This window comes from Pavona decussata, unplaced genomic scaffold (assembly GCF_977016875.1).
Source record: "Pavona decussata unplaced genomic scaffold, jaPavDecu1.1 SCAFFOLD_67, whole genome shotgun sequence".
NCBI lineage: Eukaryota > Metazoa > Cnidaria > Anthozoa > Scleractinia > Agariciidae > Pavona > Pavona decussata.
In genome coordinates, this window is record NW_028145486.1 from 2,075,001 (window position 1) to 2,097,360 (window position 22,360).

General features: G+C 40.1%; 4 protein-coding genes across 5 annotated transcripts in view; 3 read left to right on the forward strand and 1 right to left on the reverse strand.

Moving 5' to 3' along the window:
- The window catches only part of LOC146478024 (uncharacterized), a 9,488-nt gene extending 4,412 nt beyond the window's left edge, over positions 1 to 5,076 (forward strand). The window contains exons 4-6 of one of the 2 annotated variants that reach the window (XM_085112732.1): positions 1,670 to 1,842; positions 2,399 to 2,588; positions 4,201 to 5,076. In XM_085112732.1, the coding sequence (XP_084968858.1) occupies positions 1,670 to 1,842; positions 2,399 to 2,588; positions 4,201 to 4,305 (468 nt within the window). In that variant the 3' untranslated portion in view covers positions 4,306 to 5,076. Of the gene's footprint in view, positions 1 to 39; positions 795 to 1,669; positions 1,843 to 2,398; positions 2,589 to 4,200 lie in introns of those variants that run through there. The other variant, XM_085112733.1, reaches the window with a different exon arrangement.
- Positions 5,077 to 6,489: 1,413 nt separating this feature from the next.
- LOC146478025 (E3 ubiquitin-protein ligase TRIM71-like) lies at positions 6,490 to 10,701 on the forward strand. The gene has a single exon (XM_085112706.1). It carries the CDS (start codon positions 6,695 to 6,697, stop codon positions 9,077 to 9,079), a length of 2,385 nt encoding a protein of 794 aa, XP_084968832.1. The 5' UTR covers positions 6,490 to 6,694; the 3' UTR covers positions 9,080 to 10,701.
- A 1,595-nt stretch (positions 10,702 to 12,296) lies between these two features.
- On the reverse strand, positions 12,297 to 15,372 carry LOC146478026 (E3 ubiquitin-protein ligase TRIM45-like). Its single transcript, XM_085112551.1, has one exon. The coding sequence runs from the start codon at positions 14,959 to 14,961 to the stop codon at positions 13,171 to 13,173; it is 1,791 nt and encodes a 596-aa protein (XP_084968677.1). The 5' UTR covers positions 14,962 to 15,372; the 3' UTR covers positions 12,297 to 13,170.
- Positions 15,373 to 18,184: 2,812 nt separating this feature from the next.
- On the forward strand, positions 18,185 to 20,036 carry LOC146478027 (CBY1-interacting BAR domain-containing protein 1-like). Its single transcript, XM_085112552.1, has one exon. The coding sequence runs from the start codon at positions 18,313 to 18,315 to the stop codon at positions 19,162 to 19,164; it is 852 nt and encodes a 283-aa protein (XP_084968678.1). The 5' UTR covers positions 18,185 to 18,312; the 3' UTR covers positions 19,165 to 20,036.
- The last annotated feature ends 2,324 nt before the right edge of the window (positions 20,037 to 22,360 follow it).

The window sequence follows — 22,360 nt, forward strand, 5'->3', positions numbered from 1 at the left end:
TCTTTGCTCCGAAACAGCACGGAAACGCTTGCTACGCAGGCTACAGAGATAACAATCTCAGGAGATCTAAAACCTGGAGATTTTTCTTTTGCACGAACCACCTCCCCTAATCACCAACCCACTCCACCTCCAAATGGCCCAGGTTAACCCACCCCCCCCCCCCCTCACCCCCTCCTCTCCATAAAATTGACTGTGACAGATTGGTAGAGAGATGCACGACAAAATAATGCAAAACCAAGCTTTGTTGGAATTTTACAAACAGTTGGGGTTAAAAACATTATTTGTTACACTGTAGCTAATAATTAGTCTGATCTTTTGTCTACAATTATTGTAGACAAAAGATCAGACCTTGCTTCTAATATCTGGGAGATTTAGTGAACCTTATCAGTGGGAAGCTTGGAGATAACAGGACTGTTGTAGTTCATTCTCCTCAGTTCATTACCCAGGAGAAATGACACATATGCACATTGTTAAATGATGTAGTTGGCCTTGCTTAGTGAACATGATTATTATTTCTTTTATTTGCTATTAAACTCACTCACTCACCCATGCCCATTATGCCGTGTGGCATGTACATGTAGGGCAGCAACGTGGTCGCTCCACTTCTGCCAGTCCTTCATTATGACTGAAATGCCACTCCAGTTCTTTCCCACCTGTCGCATTTCTTTCTCCTCCATCCGTGCACAGCCATGTGATCTTTGGACGACCATTTATTATTAAAAGTCACAGTCTAGTCAGTAATTTTGAGCATGTTAAACAGTCATGCATGCCAAGATTTCAACATCTGTGGCAAGATCATCCTGTTGACCACACTTTCAACCAAGCCTAAGTTCAATTAATCTCTTTATTTCATTTTATATTAATTAATATATTATATTTTATATTAATTAATATATTAATTTTGAGGAGTTAAAATGTGTTAGCTAAAATTAATTAAGATCATTCCCCTGTTTTGCAGTGCGCAACTCTACTGCACACAATGCCAAAACAAAAAATTTACGCTCATTTCTAGCTAACTACTGAGTATCACTCAATCACTCAGTCATGTCATTTTGGCCCAAGACTGGGGACCTAACACATACATTTTTTTCATATGATGTTTGATTAAGGTTGCATCTAGGGGGTGGGATCCCGGGAGTGGTCAGATCACATCTCTGGAAAAAAACCATCATTTCATATCTCATATCAAGGTCAAGATTGTTATTTTGCATTAATTTTTGCATAAGGTGGTGACAAAAATTTTGTTAGGCTACCCTTCGTTAAATCATGCTTGGTCTGATATTTTGATCTTTACATGTATAATAAATTTATTATGAGTAATGTTTTGCAACAGAAACAGACAGGCACTTTATTTTAAGTGCAGTTCCAGAAAAAAACATACCCACCTCATGGAAGGTCATCAGAAATTCCTAGGGGGAGGGGGTCTTAGATACCGTGCAGTTTTAGAAGCAAGGTATGAAGCCAAACTAGAACTTCATGGGGGGAGGGGGGTTCAAAACAAAAAAACCTTCCATAGGGGGGAGTATGGATATTTTCTGAAAGTGCACAATAATAAATTTGTCTTTGACTGTATCATATAACATTGAGGTGTTTTTGAAGAGGTTTGGACAAAATTTTAACACCTAATGAAATTCTTCCTGTCATCATCCTTCTCTTCTGCCATGCATAGGTGCAAAATGTTGTGTTGCATTTCACAAAACAAAACAAGCGAGTTTTGGTGGTGGGATCCAGCCCAATGAGACTGTATGCAAGAGCAAAGAAGGGTGCACAAACACCCCTTGGTGCGCTGATGGATTTTCTAACCAATCATGAACATTGTGGTGTGATTTGTTTGGCAGGAAGGTAAATATTCTTACCATCTGTGTTATACACATAATACAATTATTTTTATTTATTTATATACTTGAAGGGTTTGGGGCAAGATGAAGATGCATTTTATAAATAATTTAATGACTCTTTGCCTTAAAGTGCACCTAACCCCAAAACTTTTTTTTCTGTTCAAAACGCATTGAGCCTTTTTGCGCCTCTTTTCAACCAAATCTTGACTTTTTATAGGCTGTAAAAGTTACGAAATCTAGCCTTCATCTGTCCCATGACTGAGCTGGTGAGGGGCATGGGTCTATTCTTTACATGACGTCACAAACTGCTTTGCATGCATTTTCACAAAGACTTAATACAATGCAAATCAGTTTGTGACGTCAAGTAAGGAATAGACCCATGCCCCTACCAGCTCAGTCGTGGGACAGATGATGGCTAGATTTCGTAACTTTTACAGCCTATAAGAAGTCATAAGAAGAGTTGCTTTTAGTCAAATTGAGCTAATCTAACTTTCTACAATTTTAAACTGCAATTAATAAACAAATGACTTTAGCATGTGATTTCTCCCTTCTGTTTTTAGTTCAATGGATGACCTGTATTTTCTTAGTGCTGCCATGCATTGTGGTCCAGGTACGCTGCTGGTATCAAATGACAAGTTTCTGGACTACATAGATGAGATGGATCCATTGTTGAAAGCCCAGTTTAAGAGATGGCAGAAACTTTACCAAATGAAACTGGAGAGATTCATTGGCGAAAACCCAGTGTTTGCAGTATGTATTTGCACTTTCTGATGCTAGATGCAGGACATGAAATTTTCCTTGCACATTCAAAGCTTTGCCAATGTGTGATTGCATGAGCACATCTCTTTCTTTTTGTCTTTCCCAATCAACGCAAATCTTTTGACTGAATACTTTTTTGGATCAATCTTGTTTATTACTACCACTAGGCACTAGCTAGCCCTCTACAACACTCAGTAAATTTTGTCTGATGTTGGCTGTTTTGTAGACACGTCTCAGTGCATTGGTCAATCCAGAACTTTGTGTAAGGTGGGAAGCCTAGAGTAAATACCTTTCACCTAGTATCACAAAAAATTCAGCCCTCTTGACATCATATTTGAGATCTGCCGCCGCAGTAGAAAACGTATGAAAATGAACATTTTGATCAAAAGCACTTAAATTGGTTTTACACTAACTCGGTTACGGGTTTCTTGTAAAAGTAAGCATCAATCAGTAATAATAAATTTATTTATTTATTTTAATAAATTATAATAAATTTATAAGCACGTTTAGCTGACAACTGCTGAGATTAAATGTGAAAGGCTACTCGTGGTTTGAAAGCAAGCACAGGACAACAAGAAGGAACGAGTTTTCGTTGGTTTATGGCCAGCTACGCTACTTGTAGAGCTGTCTTCTTCAAAACTAAATACGGAGTTTAGGCAGCTGCTACGCCGCGCGACGGCAACGAGAACATCACAAAACAACAGGATTTAATGACAAAAAGAAAGGCCGTGTACGTACGTTCGGTTTAAATTTTGGTACATTTCTTTGCCGTACTTGGCCAAACAACAACGTGAAATGACCAAATTAATTCAAATTCAAAGTTTCGTGGAGAACGTGAGGACATGAGGGTAAATTTTTCATTCTCTGACTCAACTTGAATGCCGTTTCCACCTGTGCTGATACCGGAAAGTTCGGCTGCATTGTAGAAGTCGAACGAGTTGGAATAATCGTGAAGTAGTACAAGGAACGCGACTTAATATTTTCAAACGCCGTTTTCGTTGGCGTTGTCCCTAGTAACAACCCTAGGAAGGCCCTTAGCAGCATCCAGGCGTGCCCTCCATTTGACCGACCAGTGGAAAGTCTTGCAAAGGGAAAGTTCTAGAAATTCCAAAAATCGTTGCGTTGTCTCGTGTGACCCATTCAATCAAAACACTGAAGCATTTATGGAGGGAGATCAAATTGAACTGGCAGTTTGGTTTTAAGAATACTAAATACATGGGTTTGGTCGGAATGTTTTCTTCTTTTAATTTACCCTTGCTTACATAAGCACACTGAAAAGGTCTGAAAACATTTGAGTTATTAGAGAAATTTAGAATCGTTTACGGCAAACGGCGATCATAAGAGTCGCGTTCATGTTTTCTTGAAAAAAGTAAGTACACAGACGAGAATTGTGCAAATTAATTCTGGCCTTTGATGCTAACGCAAAACTACTCAATGTTATTGAGAAACCGTGAAAACAGCGAGCGGCAAAGACAGGGTAAGCAGGGTCACGTGGTCATTTCTCCCATTTGTCATAGACGTAATAAATCTCTCTATGACCAAGTTTACATGGAATGTTTATGTTTATAATTTAGTCGTTCTGTTTGCTGTCATTTGTTTCCAGACCCAGAAACCATTTGAAATTGCTGTTCAAACCACTGGGGATACATGGCACTTTCCTTCCAGAGATGGAAACCATTGGCTCTGTGCTAAGAAAGCGGTCAGCTAACAGTTCAGCTGCTGTACCAACTCTGCACGTTCACTTGTAATGAGATGTTAAAATTATTACTGTTTGCCGTTTGTGATATGCTTGACAAAGGAAAGAATGACAAGATGTATAAGCGTTGGAATAGCAGTGTCGGATGTTTTGATTGTTTTCTTAAACTGCCTCTGGCTAGAACGCTGCTAGTAACCTTAGTTATTGGTACGACCACGTGTTGCACATTTTGGCGGGAAGTAAATCGTAGCCGCGCATTTTGGCGGGAAGTGAATTGCAGCCGTGCATTTTGGCGGAAAGTGAATTGTAGCCGCGCATTTTGGCGGGAAGTCAATGGTAGCCGCGCATTTTGGTGGGAACTAAATTGTCCGTTCCTGTACATTTTGGTGGGAAAAATGTCGAAGCTGCGCTGAAGGCCGCGCACCTTGGCGATCAGCCGAGTAAACTCTTCCCCTTCTCAGAAGCTAGCGATTCGATGCGTTGGTGCCTGAGACGAGGTATATAACGGCACGAATAAGAAGAAGCGTTCATGCTCAAAGAACCTTATATTAATCAAGGAATATTGAATCGCGAGGAAAATACGTTTAGATGCAATATAAATAAATCGGATCTCTACAGTAATTACTGATCTGAACTTGTGGTAGATCGATCTTCTTATTGATAGTAACACAAATAACTTGTCAAATGCAATGTAGGGAACTGCCGTTGCTAGATTCGTCGCTGACGGCATGACATGTAGAAATGTTTATAGTTTGCTCAATTAAATAATGTCCAAAAATTTTATTTACATTGTCAGCTAGTTTCTTTTGCTGTAGGATACTTTAGAAATTTAGGAGATTCTTAGGTTTGTTTTTGTAATATCATGGGTGACAAATTACTCCTTAATATTGGCACAAAATTTTAGCGTTAATTTATAATTTTACATGTGAAATTACAAAATTGCTATGGCAAAATTTCCTATATCTTAGTGCCAATATGGCGTCCAGGTTAAAGATGTTGCGGATGAAAGAAGTTACGGCATTAAAAGAGGCTACAGAAGACCTAAATACGCGAAAGAGCACATTTAACTGGGTGAGGGTTTTTGAGAACTGGTGTGATGAAAATGGCCTTGAGAAAAACCCTGAGACGGTTTCGTCCTGAGGAGTTGGATAAAGTAAAAATATTGAGCTTTTTATTGTTTTCCACAGTCCTTTCACAACCCTCTATTTTTCTCCTTATCAAAACACGCTGTTGACTAGTTACCGGTCGTGTTTCAAAACTGAGCTACCTTGAAGGTGGATTTCCACTGTCGCGTAAATTTTACGCGACCTTAAAGGTGAAGTTTCGTTAAAGTTGTCCCGATGTGTAATAGAGTGCAATATTGTCCCTAGGAGTGCTCATATCTGATTAATAGTCGTCACTGAAGGCTCAGGACAGGTTTGGGCGCTGCCGGCAAAGGAACCTTGAGAGGATCTGGGAACGAAAACAAAGTAACCTCATTTCCGCGTGCGGTGTCTGGGTTGGAGCACTCAGAAAATATATCATTGCTATTATAAATTGCTTATTCAAAATGACATTATTAAACAACTTAAATAAATTAACAGAGGTTTTTAATTGAAAACCAGCCATGCCGTGATTGGCTGATGGTCGTCTCTTTGTCGAAGGCCACCTGTTAACCGCAAACTTTGGGAAATTCACCCACTGGGCTACTTTGACATGTTTACAAAACCTTCACAATATAGAACGAAAATTGAGGTTTCATTTTCCCCAGCTACCTTAACTTTTATCTCCATAACAATATGAAGACATCGAGACGTTTATTTTTTATTTAGATAAAAATCACTCAGCTTTCGCATTCATTGCAGAGCAGATTATAAAATCTCTCAAACTTGCGGTTAGCCAATAGGTTTAAATTTAGTCATTTTGGCTACCAGGTGAAACGTGACAAAAAGATGTAATCATGCAACAAAAAATCTGAAACGTTGACTCAGCTTCTCGAATCCTCTAACTGCCATCGTTCACCCACCAAATAGCACGTATCTTCCCTTCCTGAAGCTGGCTTCCCCCGCAAAATAACACGGAGAGAGAATTTATAAATAGAGACTTGCGTAGTCGGCTAACTTGCGTATAAATTATTTAAACATTAACCCACTCCGCCGCTAAAGTAATAAACATATTAAGTATAAAATTAATCAACAAGAAGACCATTTCAAGGTAGGCAAGGGGAAAACGAAAATTTTGAGTTTTCTTGCAAACGTTTTTGTAGATTTATTTTGGTCCTGGGTTTAATTTCATCATCGCCTAAGGGAGACGTGTTTTACATAAGTTTTCATTTCCATGACTACAATTTTAAAAGGAGTCGTATTTTAAATTGCACTGTCCTAATTGATTTCACTTCAGTTGGAAAGTCAACACTCTGAAAATGAGGCGCTGGAATACCTGGGAAAGCTTATCTGTTGAAGATTATTTCGATGACATTACTCAATCACTTCGTTGGAGTTCACTCGAGAAGCTGGACAAAATGTCCCTGAGTGAAGGACTTCAGGAGCCACAAAAATTCACGAGGAAAGAAAGTACGTTAAAGGATCCGTCTTTGTTATGCGGTGTATGCAAACAATTTTTCCACCGGCCGAAGCTATTGCGATGTTTACATAGTTTTTGCAAGAGTTGTATCGAAAGTCTGGCAGGTAATGGCGACGGGGAAGGCTTCGTTATCTGTCCTACATGTTCTTTACCAAGTGAACTCGGTAGTAAGGGAATTGATGCACTGCCTGTGAACTTCCTGATACTCAAAAATCAGAATTACGTGCTCGAAGAAAAGAAAACTCCTATCAAGTGTGGAAACTGCGAGGATAACTCCGAAGCTACCGGCCAGTGCAATGAATGCAAAGAATTCCTGTGCGACAAGTGCACAGCTGCACACCGAAGGGTGCGTGTTACAAGGGAACATCGAATTATCTCTCTAAATGAGTTAACGACCGAAGACGAAGGTAATAATAATTTATGTAACCCCGATAACTGCCCAGAACACAACCGAGAAGAACTCACGTATTTTTGCCAAACGTGCGACAAGCTCATTTGTCGTGAATGCACGGTTGTGAATCACCCAAAGACAACACACGTGTTCGAGCCACTGAAAGAAGCTTCAAGTAAGCACAGGCAAGAGATAACCGAACTTTTGGACGCGATAAAAATGAGGAGTCCTTTCGTAAAAAGAGCTTTGCTGGAGATAGAAGAAGCTTGTGGCGACATACCACAGCATGCTCTTGCAATTGAAGAACAGATTAAAAGTTCGACGGCTCGCTACATTAGAGCACTGAAAGAGCGTGAATTGCAGCTTTTAGATGACCTGGGGGCTATGCGAGAATACAAAGCGACATTGTTAGAGCAACAAAAGGAACGATTGTACAAAGGAATCAGAGATATCGAGATTAACTGCGGTCTTGTGGAAAGGATGCTACAAGAAGGTAACGCGGCTGAAGTCGCCAGGGTAAAGGACTTCATGACGGGAAGACTACGCAGCTTAGCAAACATGATACAGGACATGTCACCTTCCGAGGGACCGGAATTCGATTACGTCACCGAGGAAGACCTGTTACTTGACGTCATAAAACGAGGGGGCAAGTTGGAGAGCAGTACCAGGCCTCCAGCAGTGCGACTTATCGGAGAAGGACTGTACAACGCCGCAGTTGGGAAGACTTCGAGTTTTGGTTTAGCTGTGCGGGAAGACGCCACGGTAAACAAGGAGGACTTGGATGTTCGAATTGAAACCCCCGATCTGGTAATTCTTACTTGCAACATCGCAGAGCGCAGTTCTCGACTTTACACGCTCAGTTACACGCCAAGAATTCACGGAGAACACGTGATCAGTGTGCTGGCAAACGGTGAGCACGTGGAAGATAGCCCTTACACCGTGAACGTGAAAAAAGGTCACATGTGCTTCGCTACTAAGTCACTTCCGGTTTGTTTACGCTTCGGCTACAAAGGTAAAGGAAAAAGCGAGCTAAACAGTCCGAGTGATGTCGCTGTGGCCAGCAATGGCGTGATAGCGGTAGCAGATACGCTGAACGATAGAATTCAGCTGTTCACAAGTCGAGGAAATTTCCTGCGGCAATTTGGAAGTTCTGGGGAGGATGTTGGAAAGTTGAACTCGCCGACCGGTGTGTGCATCTCACAAAATGGCCAAATAGTAGTTGCTGATCAACAAAATAACCGCATTCAAGTTTTCAGCTTGGAGGGAGTGCTGTGCAAAGTGATATTATGCAAGGAACGAAACGCGGGAGGTTTAAAGAATCCCACGGGTGTGGCAGTCGATGAAGAAGGCCAACTACTGGTTACCGACCAACAGAACCATCGAGTCGTGGTGTTTAATAGCCAGGGTGTCTACTGCAGCCAGTTTGGTTCCCTTGGAACAAAGGATGGAGAATTCAACAATCCCTCTTACATCGCAATCACACAAGATGGCGAGATTTTCGTCACGGATACCTCAAACCATCGTGTGCAAATTTTCGACTTGGCGGGGAACTTCCAACGAAAATTTGGCAGGCCCGGAACCCGAGATGGGGAGTTTCATTACCCCTCTGGAATAACTGTCGATTCGTCCGGATATATTTTTGTCTCTGATCGCACCAATCGCGTGCAAGTGTTTAACTCGCACCTACGCTTCGTCACCAAGTTTGGCGGGAAATTGAGCGGCGACGGGCAGCTGAGTGGGCCGCAAGGCATTGATTACACCCCAGAAGGCCGGGTTGCTGTGGCTGACACTGGGAATAACTCTATTAAAGTTTTCTATTTTCCCAGCGAGTAAAAGAAGAAAAATAGGAAGCTTTTTTGTATTTACTTTACAGTAAAGATTAACGAAGTTAACCGCCGACTAGCTAGATTGGAAAAGGTTTCTATTTTTCCAGCGAGTAAACGTTGTATTTACTTTTCAGTACGTAAAGATTGATAAAGTTAACATTTAACTTAATTAATTGGAAAAAGCTTTAAAATACCGAGATAGTGGAATCTTGACCCAAATGAGTGCTACCTTAGCATCTAGGGTTGCAACAGCCAAAACCGGCCCCAAGCACACAAGAAACAAGGTTGATTCCAGAATTCCTTCAAATCCATCTCTCGTCTATGTCTACCAACAACTTCCCTAAGAAACTTGAAGGGGGAAATGCTCCGTTTACGTATTAAAACGGTGACTGCCTTTTATTCATGTCCTTTAGTTAAGATTAACTGAAGATGACCAAGGCAGGATTAGGATTAGAAATATATCATTTCTTAATTGTTACATTAGCAAAAAGGAGTGCTACTGCACTGAAAACGAGAAAAGGCTACTAATTGTAATTGCGAAGTCTGATTTTGTATAGTGGCATACTGAATAATGGCCAGTTAACAAGGCAGCTTTAATTTGGGAAAAATACTTAAGATTCTCGAGATCAGCTGGTCTGATGTTTTTTTACATCACATGATAAATGGAAAGGTAAAAGAATGTGTAAATAACAATAATTTATATCTTTAATTATACAGCATGACGATTCGTTTGAAAACTTAGCGCTTAAAAATTCTTCACTAATCTGAACCACATTAACCTTTAAGGACAATTTTTTTTAATTAAAAACTAGTCAAAATGCAACAAACGTTTGCGAACGTAAAAGGACGAGCAGGCAAACGCTTGCTTTGAATTTAAAAGTATGAATGTTAAACCTAGCGCATATTTGAGAGCATAAGGTTTTATGTTAAATGTATCAGTTATACATTATATTGGAATGTACAGTCACAAATCCTTTACGGAAGAATATCAAGAAGCGCTTTCCGTTCTTTTAGATTAACAATACTGTTGCTATAGAAATGGAATGAAACTAGTCAAGAATGCAACATCCATATTGCCGCGAATTAAATACCTTAATTTCCACTCCCAGCTCACCTCCTAGCTTAGTTAGTTAGAGCGCTGCCGGTGATCTAGCCCAGAGGTCATAGGTTCAAATCCCGCCGAGGGCAAAGCATTTTCTTTACCATATCTCCTTCACAGGGCTAGCAAGCCCGGGGTCCTGTAAGGACAGAAGTCCTCATTTTGGCACTCAAAAAACAATTTTATTCCATTTCTATCGCATTACATGCGTACTACGCGGCTCACACACTTTGTAATACTGTTGCTAGGCAGACAGGAAACGAGAGTAAAATAGTGAGTTATGGGATTTCAAATCCCGATCTATTCCTTAATTCTCACAACCAATGGTAGACGAGTTAACTATATTGTATCAATAGTAGTGAGATGAATTATTTTGAGGTTGCAACAGTCACTGTATTGTACAAAATTTCATGTATAACGAAAGGACACATAACAATACGCATTTTATTTGTTTTAAGAGCTATCGCTAGTTACGCCCCTACGGACCATAAATACAATATGAAATAATAAATTAATACTCTGAAATCTTATGTTCCATTGTGTTATCCGCGGTTTCCAATCGTGTTCTGCGCATCCAAAACTAAAGAAATTACTCCGGCGAATGACAACTACCGCAATCAGTTCAGTCAGCCAATCAGAATTGGAAGTGAAAGGTGTGAAATACATTCAAAGCAAATTCAAGTAATCAACGCGGTTAAGCGAAGGAAGACTGTTTGAAAAATTGGTGCCGTTTGTTTCGTTGACGCAGGAGTTATGAGCGGCTCGCTTCGTCACTCGAGCAAAACAAAACAAGAGCGCCTGTTTGCTGGCTAGCGTAAAGTTCCATTGTTTCCCTACAAATTGTCGAGGAAAACTGTTTACAATAAAGAAAAAGAGTGATCAAGGACGCCACAATTTCATTGTGAATTGCGCTAGGACTGTTTCTCAGGAACAACCACATTCCACCGCACTGCCGAAACATGTTTTTGTTGTTGTTGTTGTTGGGGGGAGGGGGGGGGGGGGGGTTATTAAAAAGGGTGAACAACTGTTTTAAATTTAGATAAATTACCTAATGTCTCACCGTGTCTAATGTCTGAAGTCGTTTCTCAAAATGGATGTTTCGTTTCACAAGTCAACTCCAGCCTCGCTTCCACTTAAGGGACAGGTCACTAAGCTCACAACTGAAAAATGGGCTATTCTCACTGGGGGCCGCCATGCTCAAACGCCCCGTATTCCTACGAGACCTGTGTATTCAAATTCCTGCGCATCCGTGGATCCTCAGGGGAACCGGTTGTGCATAATATTTACAAGTTTAGTATAAATGATCTGTTTTAACCTGTTTATTTCTCTCTTCGTTCAAACGGACACAAGATATCAGGTTGTCGCCCACTCTCCTCCTCGCAGCGATGGCTCACTTTTGTGCCTGAGTTCTCGCTCCTTTCCGCCTCCGGGCTCACCTCTTCCCATAACTTATCTCAACCTGGGGCGTTTGGGAGTGGGGGCTCCCGGTGGGAATTTATCACCATTTTAATTGTTGCATTTAAAAGTGTTTTCCTTGTCCCACAAGTTTGTTTGTTTTTTTGTTTGGTTTGTTTGTTTGACAATTTTTACTTGTTCGTGTCAAATGGGTGAACAAGAATTTAGTGTGCTTGATCAAAACTGGAACGACTATTTTTGAACAAGGAAACTTGTCAGGAAAAGAGTTCCACACAACCATAAAAAACTTGCCAATTAACTATAGACTTGTCAAGAAAAACTTACTCCAGTACAACCAGCCTTAGTGTGAGCAGAACTCCCCATTTCCAGGCTTTCTAAAAAGCATTCGCTTCTTTTATCAGCTAGGTCAAGGAGATCTGAGCGCTCCCTTAGAACTTCGCATACAATTTGTTTTCTTATGGCTAACCCGAAAAAAAACTTTTGTGAGCTCAAACTGTCGGCAAGTCAACGTATTTTCTTCTTGTTCACACGCCAGAAAGAAACAGGAGGCATCGGTACGCTGGTTCTCAATAGGCCATTTGGGAGTCCTCATTATGAAAGCGAGGCTGAGTACAAAGCTTTTCAGATGAAAATTAGTTTTGTTTCAATATGAATGAAAACTAAGGTTCTTTGCACTTAGCCTTACTTTCATAATGAGGTTCAAAGCAAATCGAAAATGGCGTAGCTATTGAAAGTGTTAGCATATACAATGAGGCAAACAAATATATCTTATAAGCAGACCATGTATTGTATTCCTGACGGAAGTATTACTGCAATAAAGAGTTTCTCATGTTCACCTCATAAGGAAAAGACGAAACGAAAAGAAAAAGGAAAAAAACACTGAACAGACAATACTAAAGAGTTACATAAAAATATCCAAGTTTCGTTAAACTTAGAACCTCGAATTCAGCGCCAGCCGCAAAATCTCGCTGATATAGCCTTCTCAACTGAGTGAAGTAAAGCGAAAGCCAAACTTATCATCCCAACCAATAACAGCAAACACAAGCCACCGTGGGGTAAAGATGGCGGCTGTTCACTTTACCACAATACCCTGCGAACCTAACACAGGCAATAGGTACATAAAAAGACATATTTTGTTTGCGAAATTCGTCCCTGTAGTAACAACATTGTGTTTACTAGGTTTGAAGTTTTTAGAACTTTTAGAACTGTACGTTATTATGAACCTTCTGAGGGTTTTCGTCGCTAAGAATTATGGGTAAATGTACCACTCGCCATCTTTTACAAACCAAATACAAGTAAATGGCGCCGAACGAAGGAAAACGTCAGTGAACAATTAAGTCACAATAGATTGGTTTTACTTGTTTTAACCGATCACAGAACGAATAAAGACAAAACCAAGCAAACAGGAATTGCTTTCCACTGTCAGTTGAAAACCGATCTGTCCTCGTTATGTAAGAAAGCAAATAGGAGTTCATCAAGGGTCAGTTTCTCTATACTGTGACTTACACTTAATTGGGGTTGTGTAAAACGCATTAGCAGGAGTTTATAAGCAACAGGGCTGCATGTGCGGGATTTTACGGACATCACGCCTCTGATTGGCCAGCCTCCTTAAAACTCATTTCACCAGGAATTTTCTTGCCGTCTTTCACCTGAACAAGGCCTGGAGTCACGTGCCACTTTATCAAGCACAACGTTTTACAAACCAGGCTCAATTCCTCGCCTTTCATCCCCGAGAAAGAACCGTAAAAATTAAGGACACGTCTACCGTGCTTGATATGCTTGCTAGACAAGCTTACGAAAAGATTGTGATCCCCGGGGGACCGTGGACAGTAGAATATTGAATAGGTTCCGTTTTTGTTGTCAAGGACTTGAGCAGAAATGACGCTACCGTCGGGTGACTCAAGCTGCACGCCGACTTCTCTCGGACGCCCTCGGCTATCAGTAGTCGGAATCACGAATTCTGTCGGCGTTAACCTACCAACAGGTTCACTTGCCTTTTTACCGATAGTCATGGCTGGAAAGCTAAAACGACGGCCCTTCGCCTTTTTGTCGGACTTTGGACCTTGATTTAGCGCCGCTGGCGCACTCGAAGACGGGCTCATACCAGTGCCAGTCTTTTGCGATTCGGAAGAGAGAGAACTGGCACTAGCCTCCTCATCTGTGGGAGCAAAGGAGACGGAACTGCCTCCATTTGGCAAAGAATCTGTTAGCTGTGTTTGGTCTTTAGATTCGTTTGCTTTCCCTTCGTCAGCTAGTCCTGGTGGTTCGTGACCCAGGCTAATCGAGCCAAAAGCATTGTTTATTGCCTCCAAAATAGGCCTTTCATCTGGATCAAATCCCACTTTGACACTGTTTAAGGCTGCTTCAGTTTTATTCCCCTGCAATTCGCAAAGTCTTTGACAAATCAAACCGTTCATCATCAATATATCGGTATCTTTCCCCTGTTTGAGAATCTCTTCCGAAAAATCACATCCGTCTATCGTGTAAACTAGGTTCCTTTCAATGTCCTCTTTCTGATTCACCAGCACTGTACACCGATTGTCTCTAATAGTGTTTAGTTCTTTTAACAATTGATGTTCTCTATCTTTGACAGCTTGAATCAGCCGACGCGAAGTTCTCCGAATTTGCCACGAAACGTCATCGATTTTATTTTGCCACCGGCCGTACACTTTAATAATTTCATACACCGATTTCTGCAGAACTGGAATGTTTTTCTGCGTTGCCTCCAGCAATGTCAAAAGTGTTGGCTTTGTTGAGTCGATCGCATTTTGCACGGAAACTATTTCGTGTCCATCTCCATGATCGACAGATTTTCTACATTCTTTGCATGTTAATAAATCGCAGGTTTTGCAGTACATGTCGATATGTTCCGAACTGTGTTTAGGACAAGTCGTAAATGATGAATCGTCTTTTGGATTTGTTCGATCCACAAATTCTTCAAGAGACAAAATTTCGTGCTCTCGCGTAAATTTCACTCTTCTATGAGCCAGCGTGCAATCTCCACAAAGAAATTCCTGACACTCCAAGCACCTATTTGTCGCCAAGTTTTGGCCATTTTCGCATCCGCTGCAATCTTCCTCTCGTTGCCGTAGCTTTTGCCTTTCAAACTCCTCGAGGTTTCTTAGAACGATAACATTTGGCTTTAAATCTTCAACGTCTCTGGAAGGTAAAGCAACGTCTGACCGGCAGATTGGACAAAACAAAGAGCTCTCGCTTTCTTCTGTAATCAAGCCAATGCACCGTTTGCAAAACGTATGCAAACACGGTAGAACTTTGGGCTCATCAAACACTTTGCTACAATATTTGCACCAGATATCTTGCGGCGTTTCGTCTCTAAACGCTACAGATTTTCGAGGAGCGCGCTGTGAGGCCATGTCTTTTAAACAAGGAGATGGGAAAACACCTTGCAACGAGCTCCAAAGATTATCTTAACACTTAGCTCAAGTGAAGCTGTGCATCCTTCGAAGCGGTGCAACAGTTGAATCGTGAACTTGCGGTCGCCAGAAATATCCTGTTGGAATGTCACCCAAAAGTTCAGTTTTTAACTCTTTTAAAACCATATGCGGCAGGAATTTTTCAGTGCATCACTGAGAAAACTCGCTTGGGAAAGAATCAAATTTGCGAATCGTGAAGTATTTCAGGGGTGGTTCAATTTGTATCGCTGGTAAAAGTCAGTCCATAATTCAGCAGTAACTCAATTCCGCTTGGATCTTTAATAATTTACGAGGCGTGTTGTCACAATGAGCAGGTACTACAAGCCAGAAAGCACCCGTCAAACAACCGAATCCGCTTTAAAACCAAAATTTTAATCTGAAGTTAATATTGGAATATTTGTGCATGATTCATTTAATTTAGCGCGTACTAAAACTCGTTCAACTGAAGGTGATTTCTCAATCTATTCCCTACTTTTTTGTTTTGTTTTCGTTTTTTGTTCTTTTGCGATGCTTGATGTGTAGTTATGTTCGACGAGACAAAAATCACTACAAATTCAATAGAGACAAAATATCGGTTGCGCTTTAACACTGAATGAAATAGTACGATATCTATTATGCTTTATTTGGAATTAGAGAGCAATTAAATAATAAGAATTGTTGTTTGGTTTAAAGCCAAATAATTTATTGATGTCACTGTTAAACTAGTGATTGTTTGCATTTTATAATTTACTGTAAAGACTCGACATGAATGTGGCTTACAATACTGAATGTGTATAAGTGAATTGTCTTAAAATGTGCAGATTACAGTAAGTGGCTTAATTAAACAGTAAATTAATGGCAAATATAAATATCAGTTGCAAAACTAGTCGACCGAGTTATCTTTTTTTGTTTATATCCGGTAGGAAGTTGAGGGTAACTTAAAGTTTGTAGTTGTTGTCAAGGGGGTTAGTTTCAAAAGAAACCGCGGTGCTCGGTCAGCGGGGAGCAGAAACGGATGTTTGGTTTATCAACAGAGAGTTGATACGTAAGGAAGTTCTAGCTAGCTAACATTTGACTCTGTGAATATAAATTCGCAGGCTAACTAGTCAAATTAATGAAAACTATTGACCTGTGCTGTTTGTTATACTGTGCAAGGTGGTTCTAACTTTTTGAGTTTGTGGATGAAATCCTAAAGTTTGACCATTCAAATGAAAGCTATACTGAGCAGTACTTTCCTATGGTGCTGTTTATTATGATGTGCAAGGTGGTTCTAACTTTTGCGTTTGTGGTTGAAATGCTTAAGTGTGACCATTCAAATGAAAAACACCGAGCACCACTTTCCCGTTCATTTTATTGAACAAGGTAGTTCTAACTGTGTGCTGTCTTCTTTTAACCTGTGAAAAGTTATTGAAAACAACTCTCCTGTGGTCAGTGCTATTTATTTTGTTCTAAACTGTGATTTTAATACCCTGGGTGCCGTAGGTGTTTGTTTTTAAAGTGATACGGTCGACGTGATATATCTTCAGTTTTGATATTCAGCGAAATGACCTCTTGTTATAACGTACAAGCTTTTGTATCATCAAATCTTGGAACGAGACCATTCAAATAAAAGCTATTGAGGGGCACTTTTTCGCTTTTAATTTGTGGATCTGTGGAAGAAATCCTAAAGTGTAACAACTATCCATTTAAACTTATGACGGCTTTGAACTTGATCTCCACGAAAGTAAACAGCTTACCACAAGAATAACTCTGTAGGTAGTTTCTATCAGTCTTTATTTCGCTTGAAAATTTTTGTTGAGCGACTGGCATAAGAGTAAAACAACAGAGCTTACAAAACTACGCCGATCTGAACTGGAAAAGGTGCACAAGCCAACGGAAAAATTGTTCCAAAGTTACAGATGCGAAATTTCAGAACTGCTCAGTATCTTACTTAATTTAGACGGTGTGTCGATTCTTTCCTAAATTGTCTTTCAATTTCCGTTATCCATACTTTTATGCAGACGTCCGAGTAAGAAAAATGAATTTGTATTTATTTGTTTCATAAGCCGAGGTCCTTTCCTCAACTGAACTTTTGAAGGGTTTTCCGGCCCAAGCACTATTTTTCAAACCCGCTTTCTATCGATTTTTGATAGCTAGTACAAAGTAGCCCGATGTCTTTCTTAATCTTTAAAAGTTCTTCAAGTTGGAGTATCATAAAGGAAAAAAAAATTCTGGTAATGCAGAACATCGTGCACTTCAAATAGTTTTTCGGGTCCGAAATGTTTTTAGGGTTGAGGCTCGTTCAGTCCAACATTTGCCCAACATTCGTTCCACAAAAGTTGAGCGAATGTTGGGCAAATGCTGAAAGTAAAAACAATATTGTGTGCCGGGAAGGCAGGCCTTTAGAGCCTGACAGAGTGCGCCAGCGTTTAGACAGAAAATGTTAAACGAAGTGTTCCAACGGTTTCAACTCCATCCAACCTTTTTCAAGTACAGAAGAAATGTTGAAACGACGCTGAATCAAAGTTGAAACCAATTTATCAAGAAATTTAAATTTGGCTCAACAAACTTTCGACATATTTTAACACTTTCCAACATCGTTGAACGACCTATTAAAACGTTCCCAACATTCTGTTCCACAAACAAATTATGAAACCGTTTGAAAGGGCCTTTTTGAAATACTCATGATCGCAGACCTACTTTGAGAAGATCCAACTTGCACTGTCTTCACAAGTTTTATTTATTCACAACAGAACCTTAAGCTATAACTAGGCTGGCTTGCAAATAACGAAGAGCTAATCGCGGCAAGCCAGACTGTACACAAAAAGTGCACTGATCCGAAGGCATCGGAATATTGGTCGCCCAATCAGACTGGAGCAGAAAATCCGTCGGGGCGGGTTCGTCAGATAAACGAGCGTTCTTGAACCGAACATTCGAACTTTGAAATGCTTCGTTTCCTCTTTTTCTGTTTTAATTGAATGGTAATTATTCGCGCTAAAAAAGGCGTCACATTTTTACCTCTTAACCAATTTTACAGAAAGCTCTGAAAATCTTTGCTACAAGGGAACAGCCCGGTGTTCAGCCTTCCTTCCCTCCTTGTCCAAAATAAAATAGCCTTCGAAGTTGATTTAAAAACAAGAATAACACATGTCACAGTTTCTTACATGTAACGCAACAGGCGTTATATTGAAATGCAAATTTTGAGCACGTTTTGGCCTGTTTGTATCCGTGTATTGTCCTAATTTGAATAAAACAAGAGGACGCACGCGACATTGAAAAGAAACTTTTACATCAGCAACACGTCTACGTTGGCTTTATAACTTTTCCAAGTCAATGGCTCGCCTAAACAGAGAAGACAGAAATTTTAGCACGGGTTCTTTGCCCGATTTGAAAGCTTCAGTTAAAGCTACGGAACACCAAACGAGAGTGGTAGACAGAAAGATAGTCGTTGTCGAAACTCATTTCCCAAAAATCGCGGCCATGCTTCAACGCTACGCCGTTGGAACAGCAAAGCTACGAAACAAAGGCGATGAGCTTGCGAAAACAATAACTGCATACGCCGAGGAAGAATCGCCATCAATGAAACAAGGTCTTGTGACCTTATCTGAGTGTCTGTCGGCCATTCAGGATCAGCGAGATTCTCACGTAAACCGAATGGAGCAGAAACTTGTTCAAGGATTCACCGTGTACGATACAAAATGCAAACAAGCGAGAAACGACGTTAGGGTGAGTTCTTCGCTCTGCACAAGAGAGGTCAAGTCGTTTGAAAGCCTTGAAAAAGTGCAAATGAAATCTACTGACCGAACACGGATCGCCAGGGCGCAGGCAGAGTTTCAGAAGGCTTCCGGCGAAGCGAATCGCTCGTTGCGCGTTCTACGAGAGCAAATGAACGAATTTGAAAGTCAAAAAATGCGAGACGTCAAGCAAATTTTATCGGACTTTGTTGTTGGCGAAATGGAGCTATTAGCCCGCTCCATGGAACTTTATACCCGGGCTTACCAAGGCTTAATGAACATAAACGAAGAAGATGATTTGGGTGAATTTAATAAATCCATGACTTTTAAACCGGCACAACAATGGGGTTCGTTACCTGTTCTTTCTGGGCGGTATGGAAAAGGAACGTCGATGGAAAACGTTTTGGAAGAGGTTGAAGACGAAAGTGATGATCTTAACCGTACAATGTAAAAATCGTTTCGAATTGGAAGAGGTTGAAGGCGACAGCGATTATCTGATAGTATCATGTAAAAAAATCATTTCCAAACAAAAAATATTGTCGCTTGAATTCAGTCGTGTCCAACGTATTGTCAAAGCCAAGAAAATGGAAACAATAGTCGTAACTTCATCCAGTAATCACAGTAATAACAAGGCAAACACATAAATTTGAGAAGCAAATGCCCGAAGACACGAAGCAAATGCATATTCGATTTCTGTTCCTGAATTAATCGTATTCGATTCCACATAACTATAAGGGGAAGTAAATGCGCATAAATTAAGGTTCAAAATATGCAGCCGTTAACAGTAAAGATGCTCCTACAAACTGAGAATATGTAATGTAATGTAAAATTTATATTTCTATTAGTGATATATCGGTATGGGATTTATCTTCGATCGCCCTATTTATGCAAGGTAAATTTAAATACAACGATATCGTAAGCTGATATAACGATAACATAGTGATTCAAGAAGTATATGAAAAGTTAAAGTATATTTGCTGTTAAATTATGACATATATCTATAAACTGAATTGTAATAAGAAATGTATTTTATATTTCAAAAAAATATATCCAAACATACACCTATTTCATGCGTTTGATATTAAGGTGTATTTGTACAATATCACGTCACACTCGACTGTGCCTACAAATACAGACAAACCTGTTTGGATGGGATACAAAAATGTTAAGTTAAAAATGTTTTGAGTTACAAGTGCACATTTAGGTGAAGTATGTACTTTACGTGCTAATGTATTCATTCGAGCACATGACACTTTGTTTTCTCTCAGTTTGTTTCTTTTGATAACGTGCTTATAAATTTCGCGCACTTTCAGGGCCGCAGCCAGATTTCAGAACAAGACGAGGCAAGTTTCGAGCGCCGAAGGCGCGAGCCGCTAGGGGGTTGTGGGGGGATGCCCCCCCCCCAGAAAATTTTGAAATCTAGAGGCTCAGAAATGCTCTTGTAAGCATTTCCCGTGGCATTTTTCTTCAGAAAAGTCAATCCTCGGCAAGTGTAGAAGTTCACGTTTTTATTGCTTAGCGACACTGGTGCCAAGTTAATGGCAATCTTCATTTTAATCTGGATTTTTAATACCCGTATGCGAAATCTTGACTTGCTTCCCGCTTTGAAATTTCACTGTACCACCAAGATGGAAGTCGTGGAAGAGATAAACTGTATCCGGCGTGACGATCGCCTCAATATCCTGGAAACCTTTGAAGAACATCAAAAGCATGCTGCATGTCTTGAAAAACACCTCTGCGATAACCTCGGCTGTACCGGGAGAGGATTATTTACGACGGATAGTAGAAACCTATTTTGGTCTGAGAGACAACATCACCTCAATGGTAGACAGTATGGATGTTCTAGAGGCAAAACTGTGCTAGCTCCGTCAAAAGGTTTGAAATGTCTCTCTTACGCCAACCAAATGCAAACGGCTCTTTTAAGAGCCATTACAAACGAGAAAGGCTTGGTCCAAAAATCTTTTAAAATCTATTCTTTTACATTTTCTTTTCGCTGAACCGCTCAATATTATAGTGTTTACAATAAATCGATTGCCAGCGCTGCAAACAACCTTTTGTTCTTTTACGGCAGTTATATAAGTAAAGAAAGCTCCCACACCGGCTCTCAGCCATAGCGGATAAGACACGGGAATAATGGTGTCCTTTTTTGATGTCACGATGCGTCTCCTTAATGGCCCCTCTGTAACCTTAAATCATTTGAAAAACCGCTACTCACAGTTCACATGAAACGAATTAACCTCATTAAAATGCTTTTCCCCTCAATTCATTCACCTTATATTAGCTGGTTTTATCTTAACCAATCCAATTTTTTCTAGGGATTATTTTCTCAATTAAACATTTCTTCCAAAAAAAGGCCAAAATCAAGACGAGGCAACTGCCTCGTCTTGCCTCATGGTAGCTACGGCCCTGACTTTTCACGGATTCTGTGTCTTCGCTTCGAGTTGGTTTACTGTACTATAATGGCTCTTTGTGACCTAAACGAGTCTCAGCAATGGCTGTTCTGATCAGATATACTCTCACTACACCAGATTTTCAGTTACAGGTAATTTTTTCTTTCACGTAAAAAGTTCGAGAATCGATCAGCAGTTGCTATAATTTTTATTTCAGTTTTAGATCTGTAACGAGAGTAAGGCCGGAATAGCATTCGCCCTAATCCACGTGAGCAAAGTAAAACGCTTTCAAGCGTCGTAGATTACTTCTACAGTTTTTGGAGACTGAGGCGATCTATTTTAATATGAGCACTATTAACCTATTCAGCCTCCACTCGTTTATACCCAATTACGCTGACCTACACATTTGACGAACGTTTTTCTTTCATTAAATAGAAGAAAGACCCTCGCAGTTATTTACGCAACTTAAAGGGGAAGTCTCACGCAAATTTGCTGTCATTTCAACACCCAAAAATGTTTGTTTGCCAGCTAGCAGAAACAACGAAATAATTGTCAAGTTTGTTATAAATTATCACCCCAGTGCAATAAAACTGTCGATTAGTGCCTCTGGCCAGCCAGACACAGAGTAGGCCGGTGTGGATTGAAACTTGAAAATATTAGGCTAATGTTTTTCAAGTTCTCGCATTTTTGTTTCCAAAATGCGCTAGAACAGATGACGAGTTTTTCCTTTCAAGAATTGAATTGCCGGATTTCTTTCCTCTTGTCATTTTAGAATTATTTGGCAGCTGATTGAAGGTCTTATTTCATCATTGTTAACAAAAGATATCAAAACCCCATGATACTTCCCCTTTAAGCAATTGCGAAAAGAAAGCCTGCAAAAAAAATATTCAGGCTTGAACGGGATTCGAACCCATGATCTCTGCGATGCCGGTGCAGTGCTTTACGAACTGAGCTATCAAGCCAATTTGGAGCAGGTCATATTGTAAGTTCATACCCGTGAAGAATGAATAAATGAATAGGAATTCTATTTAATCTTTCACCCGCAGTTCGTTTTTCTCTTCCATTTTCGATTCTTTTTGTCATAACTGGTCTTTGTAATCTTAGTATTATTATTTCATTTATAGATAATTTTACTATTTTTTAAATTACCGCTAATTGGTGTACTATTTTTCCTCTTCGTCTATTTTTCATCTTCGTTTTTGAGCTCTGTGAATTGTTTTAGAAATTAGTTACCCTCCTCGACGACCTTTTCGAGGT

Excerpts from the sequence above, each read along its gene's own strand:
- LOC146478025 (XM_085112706.1), top strand. The coding sequence starts at position 6,695 with ATGAGGCGCTGGAATACCTGGGAAAGCTTATCTGTTGAAGATTATTTC.
- LOC146478027 (XM_085112552.1), top strand. The coding sequence starts at position 18,313 with ATGGCTCGCCTAAACAGAGAAGACAGAAATTTTAGCACGGGTTCTTTG.
- LOC146478026 (XM_085112551.1), bottom strand. The coding sequence starts at position 14,961 with ATGGCCTCACAGCGCGCTCCTCGAAAATCTGTAGCGTTTAGAGACGAA.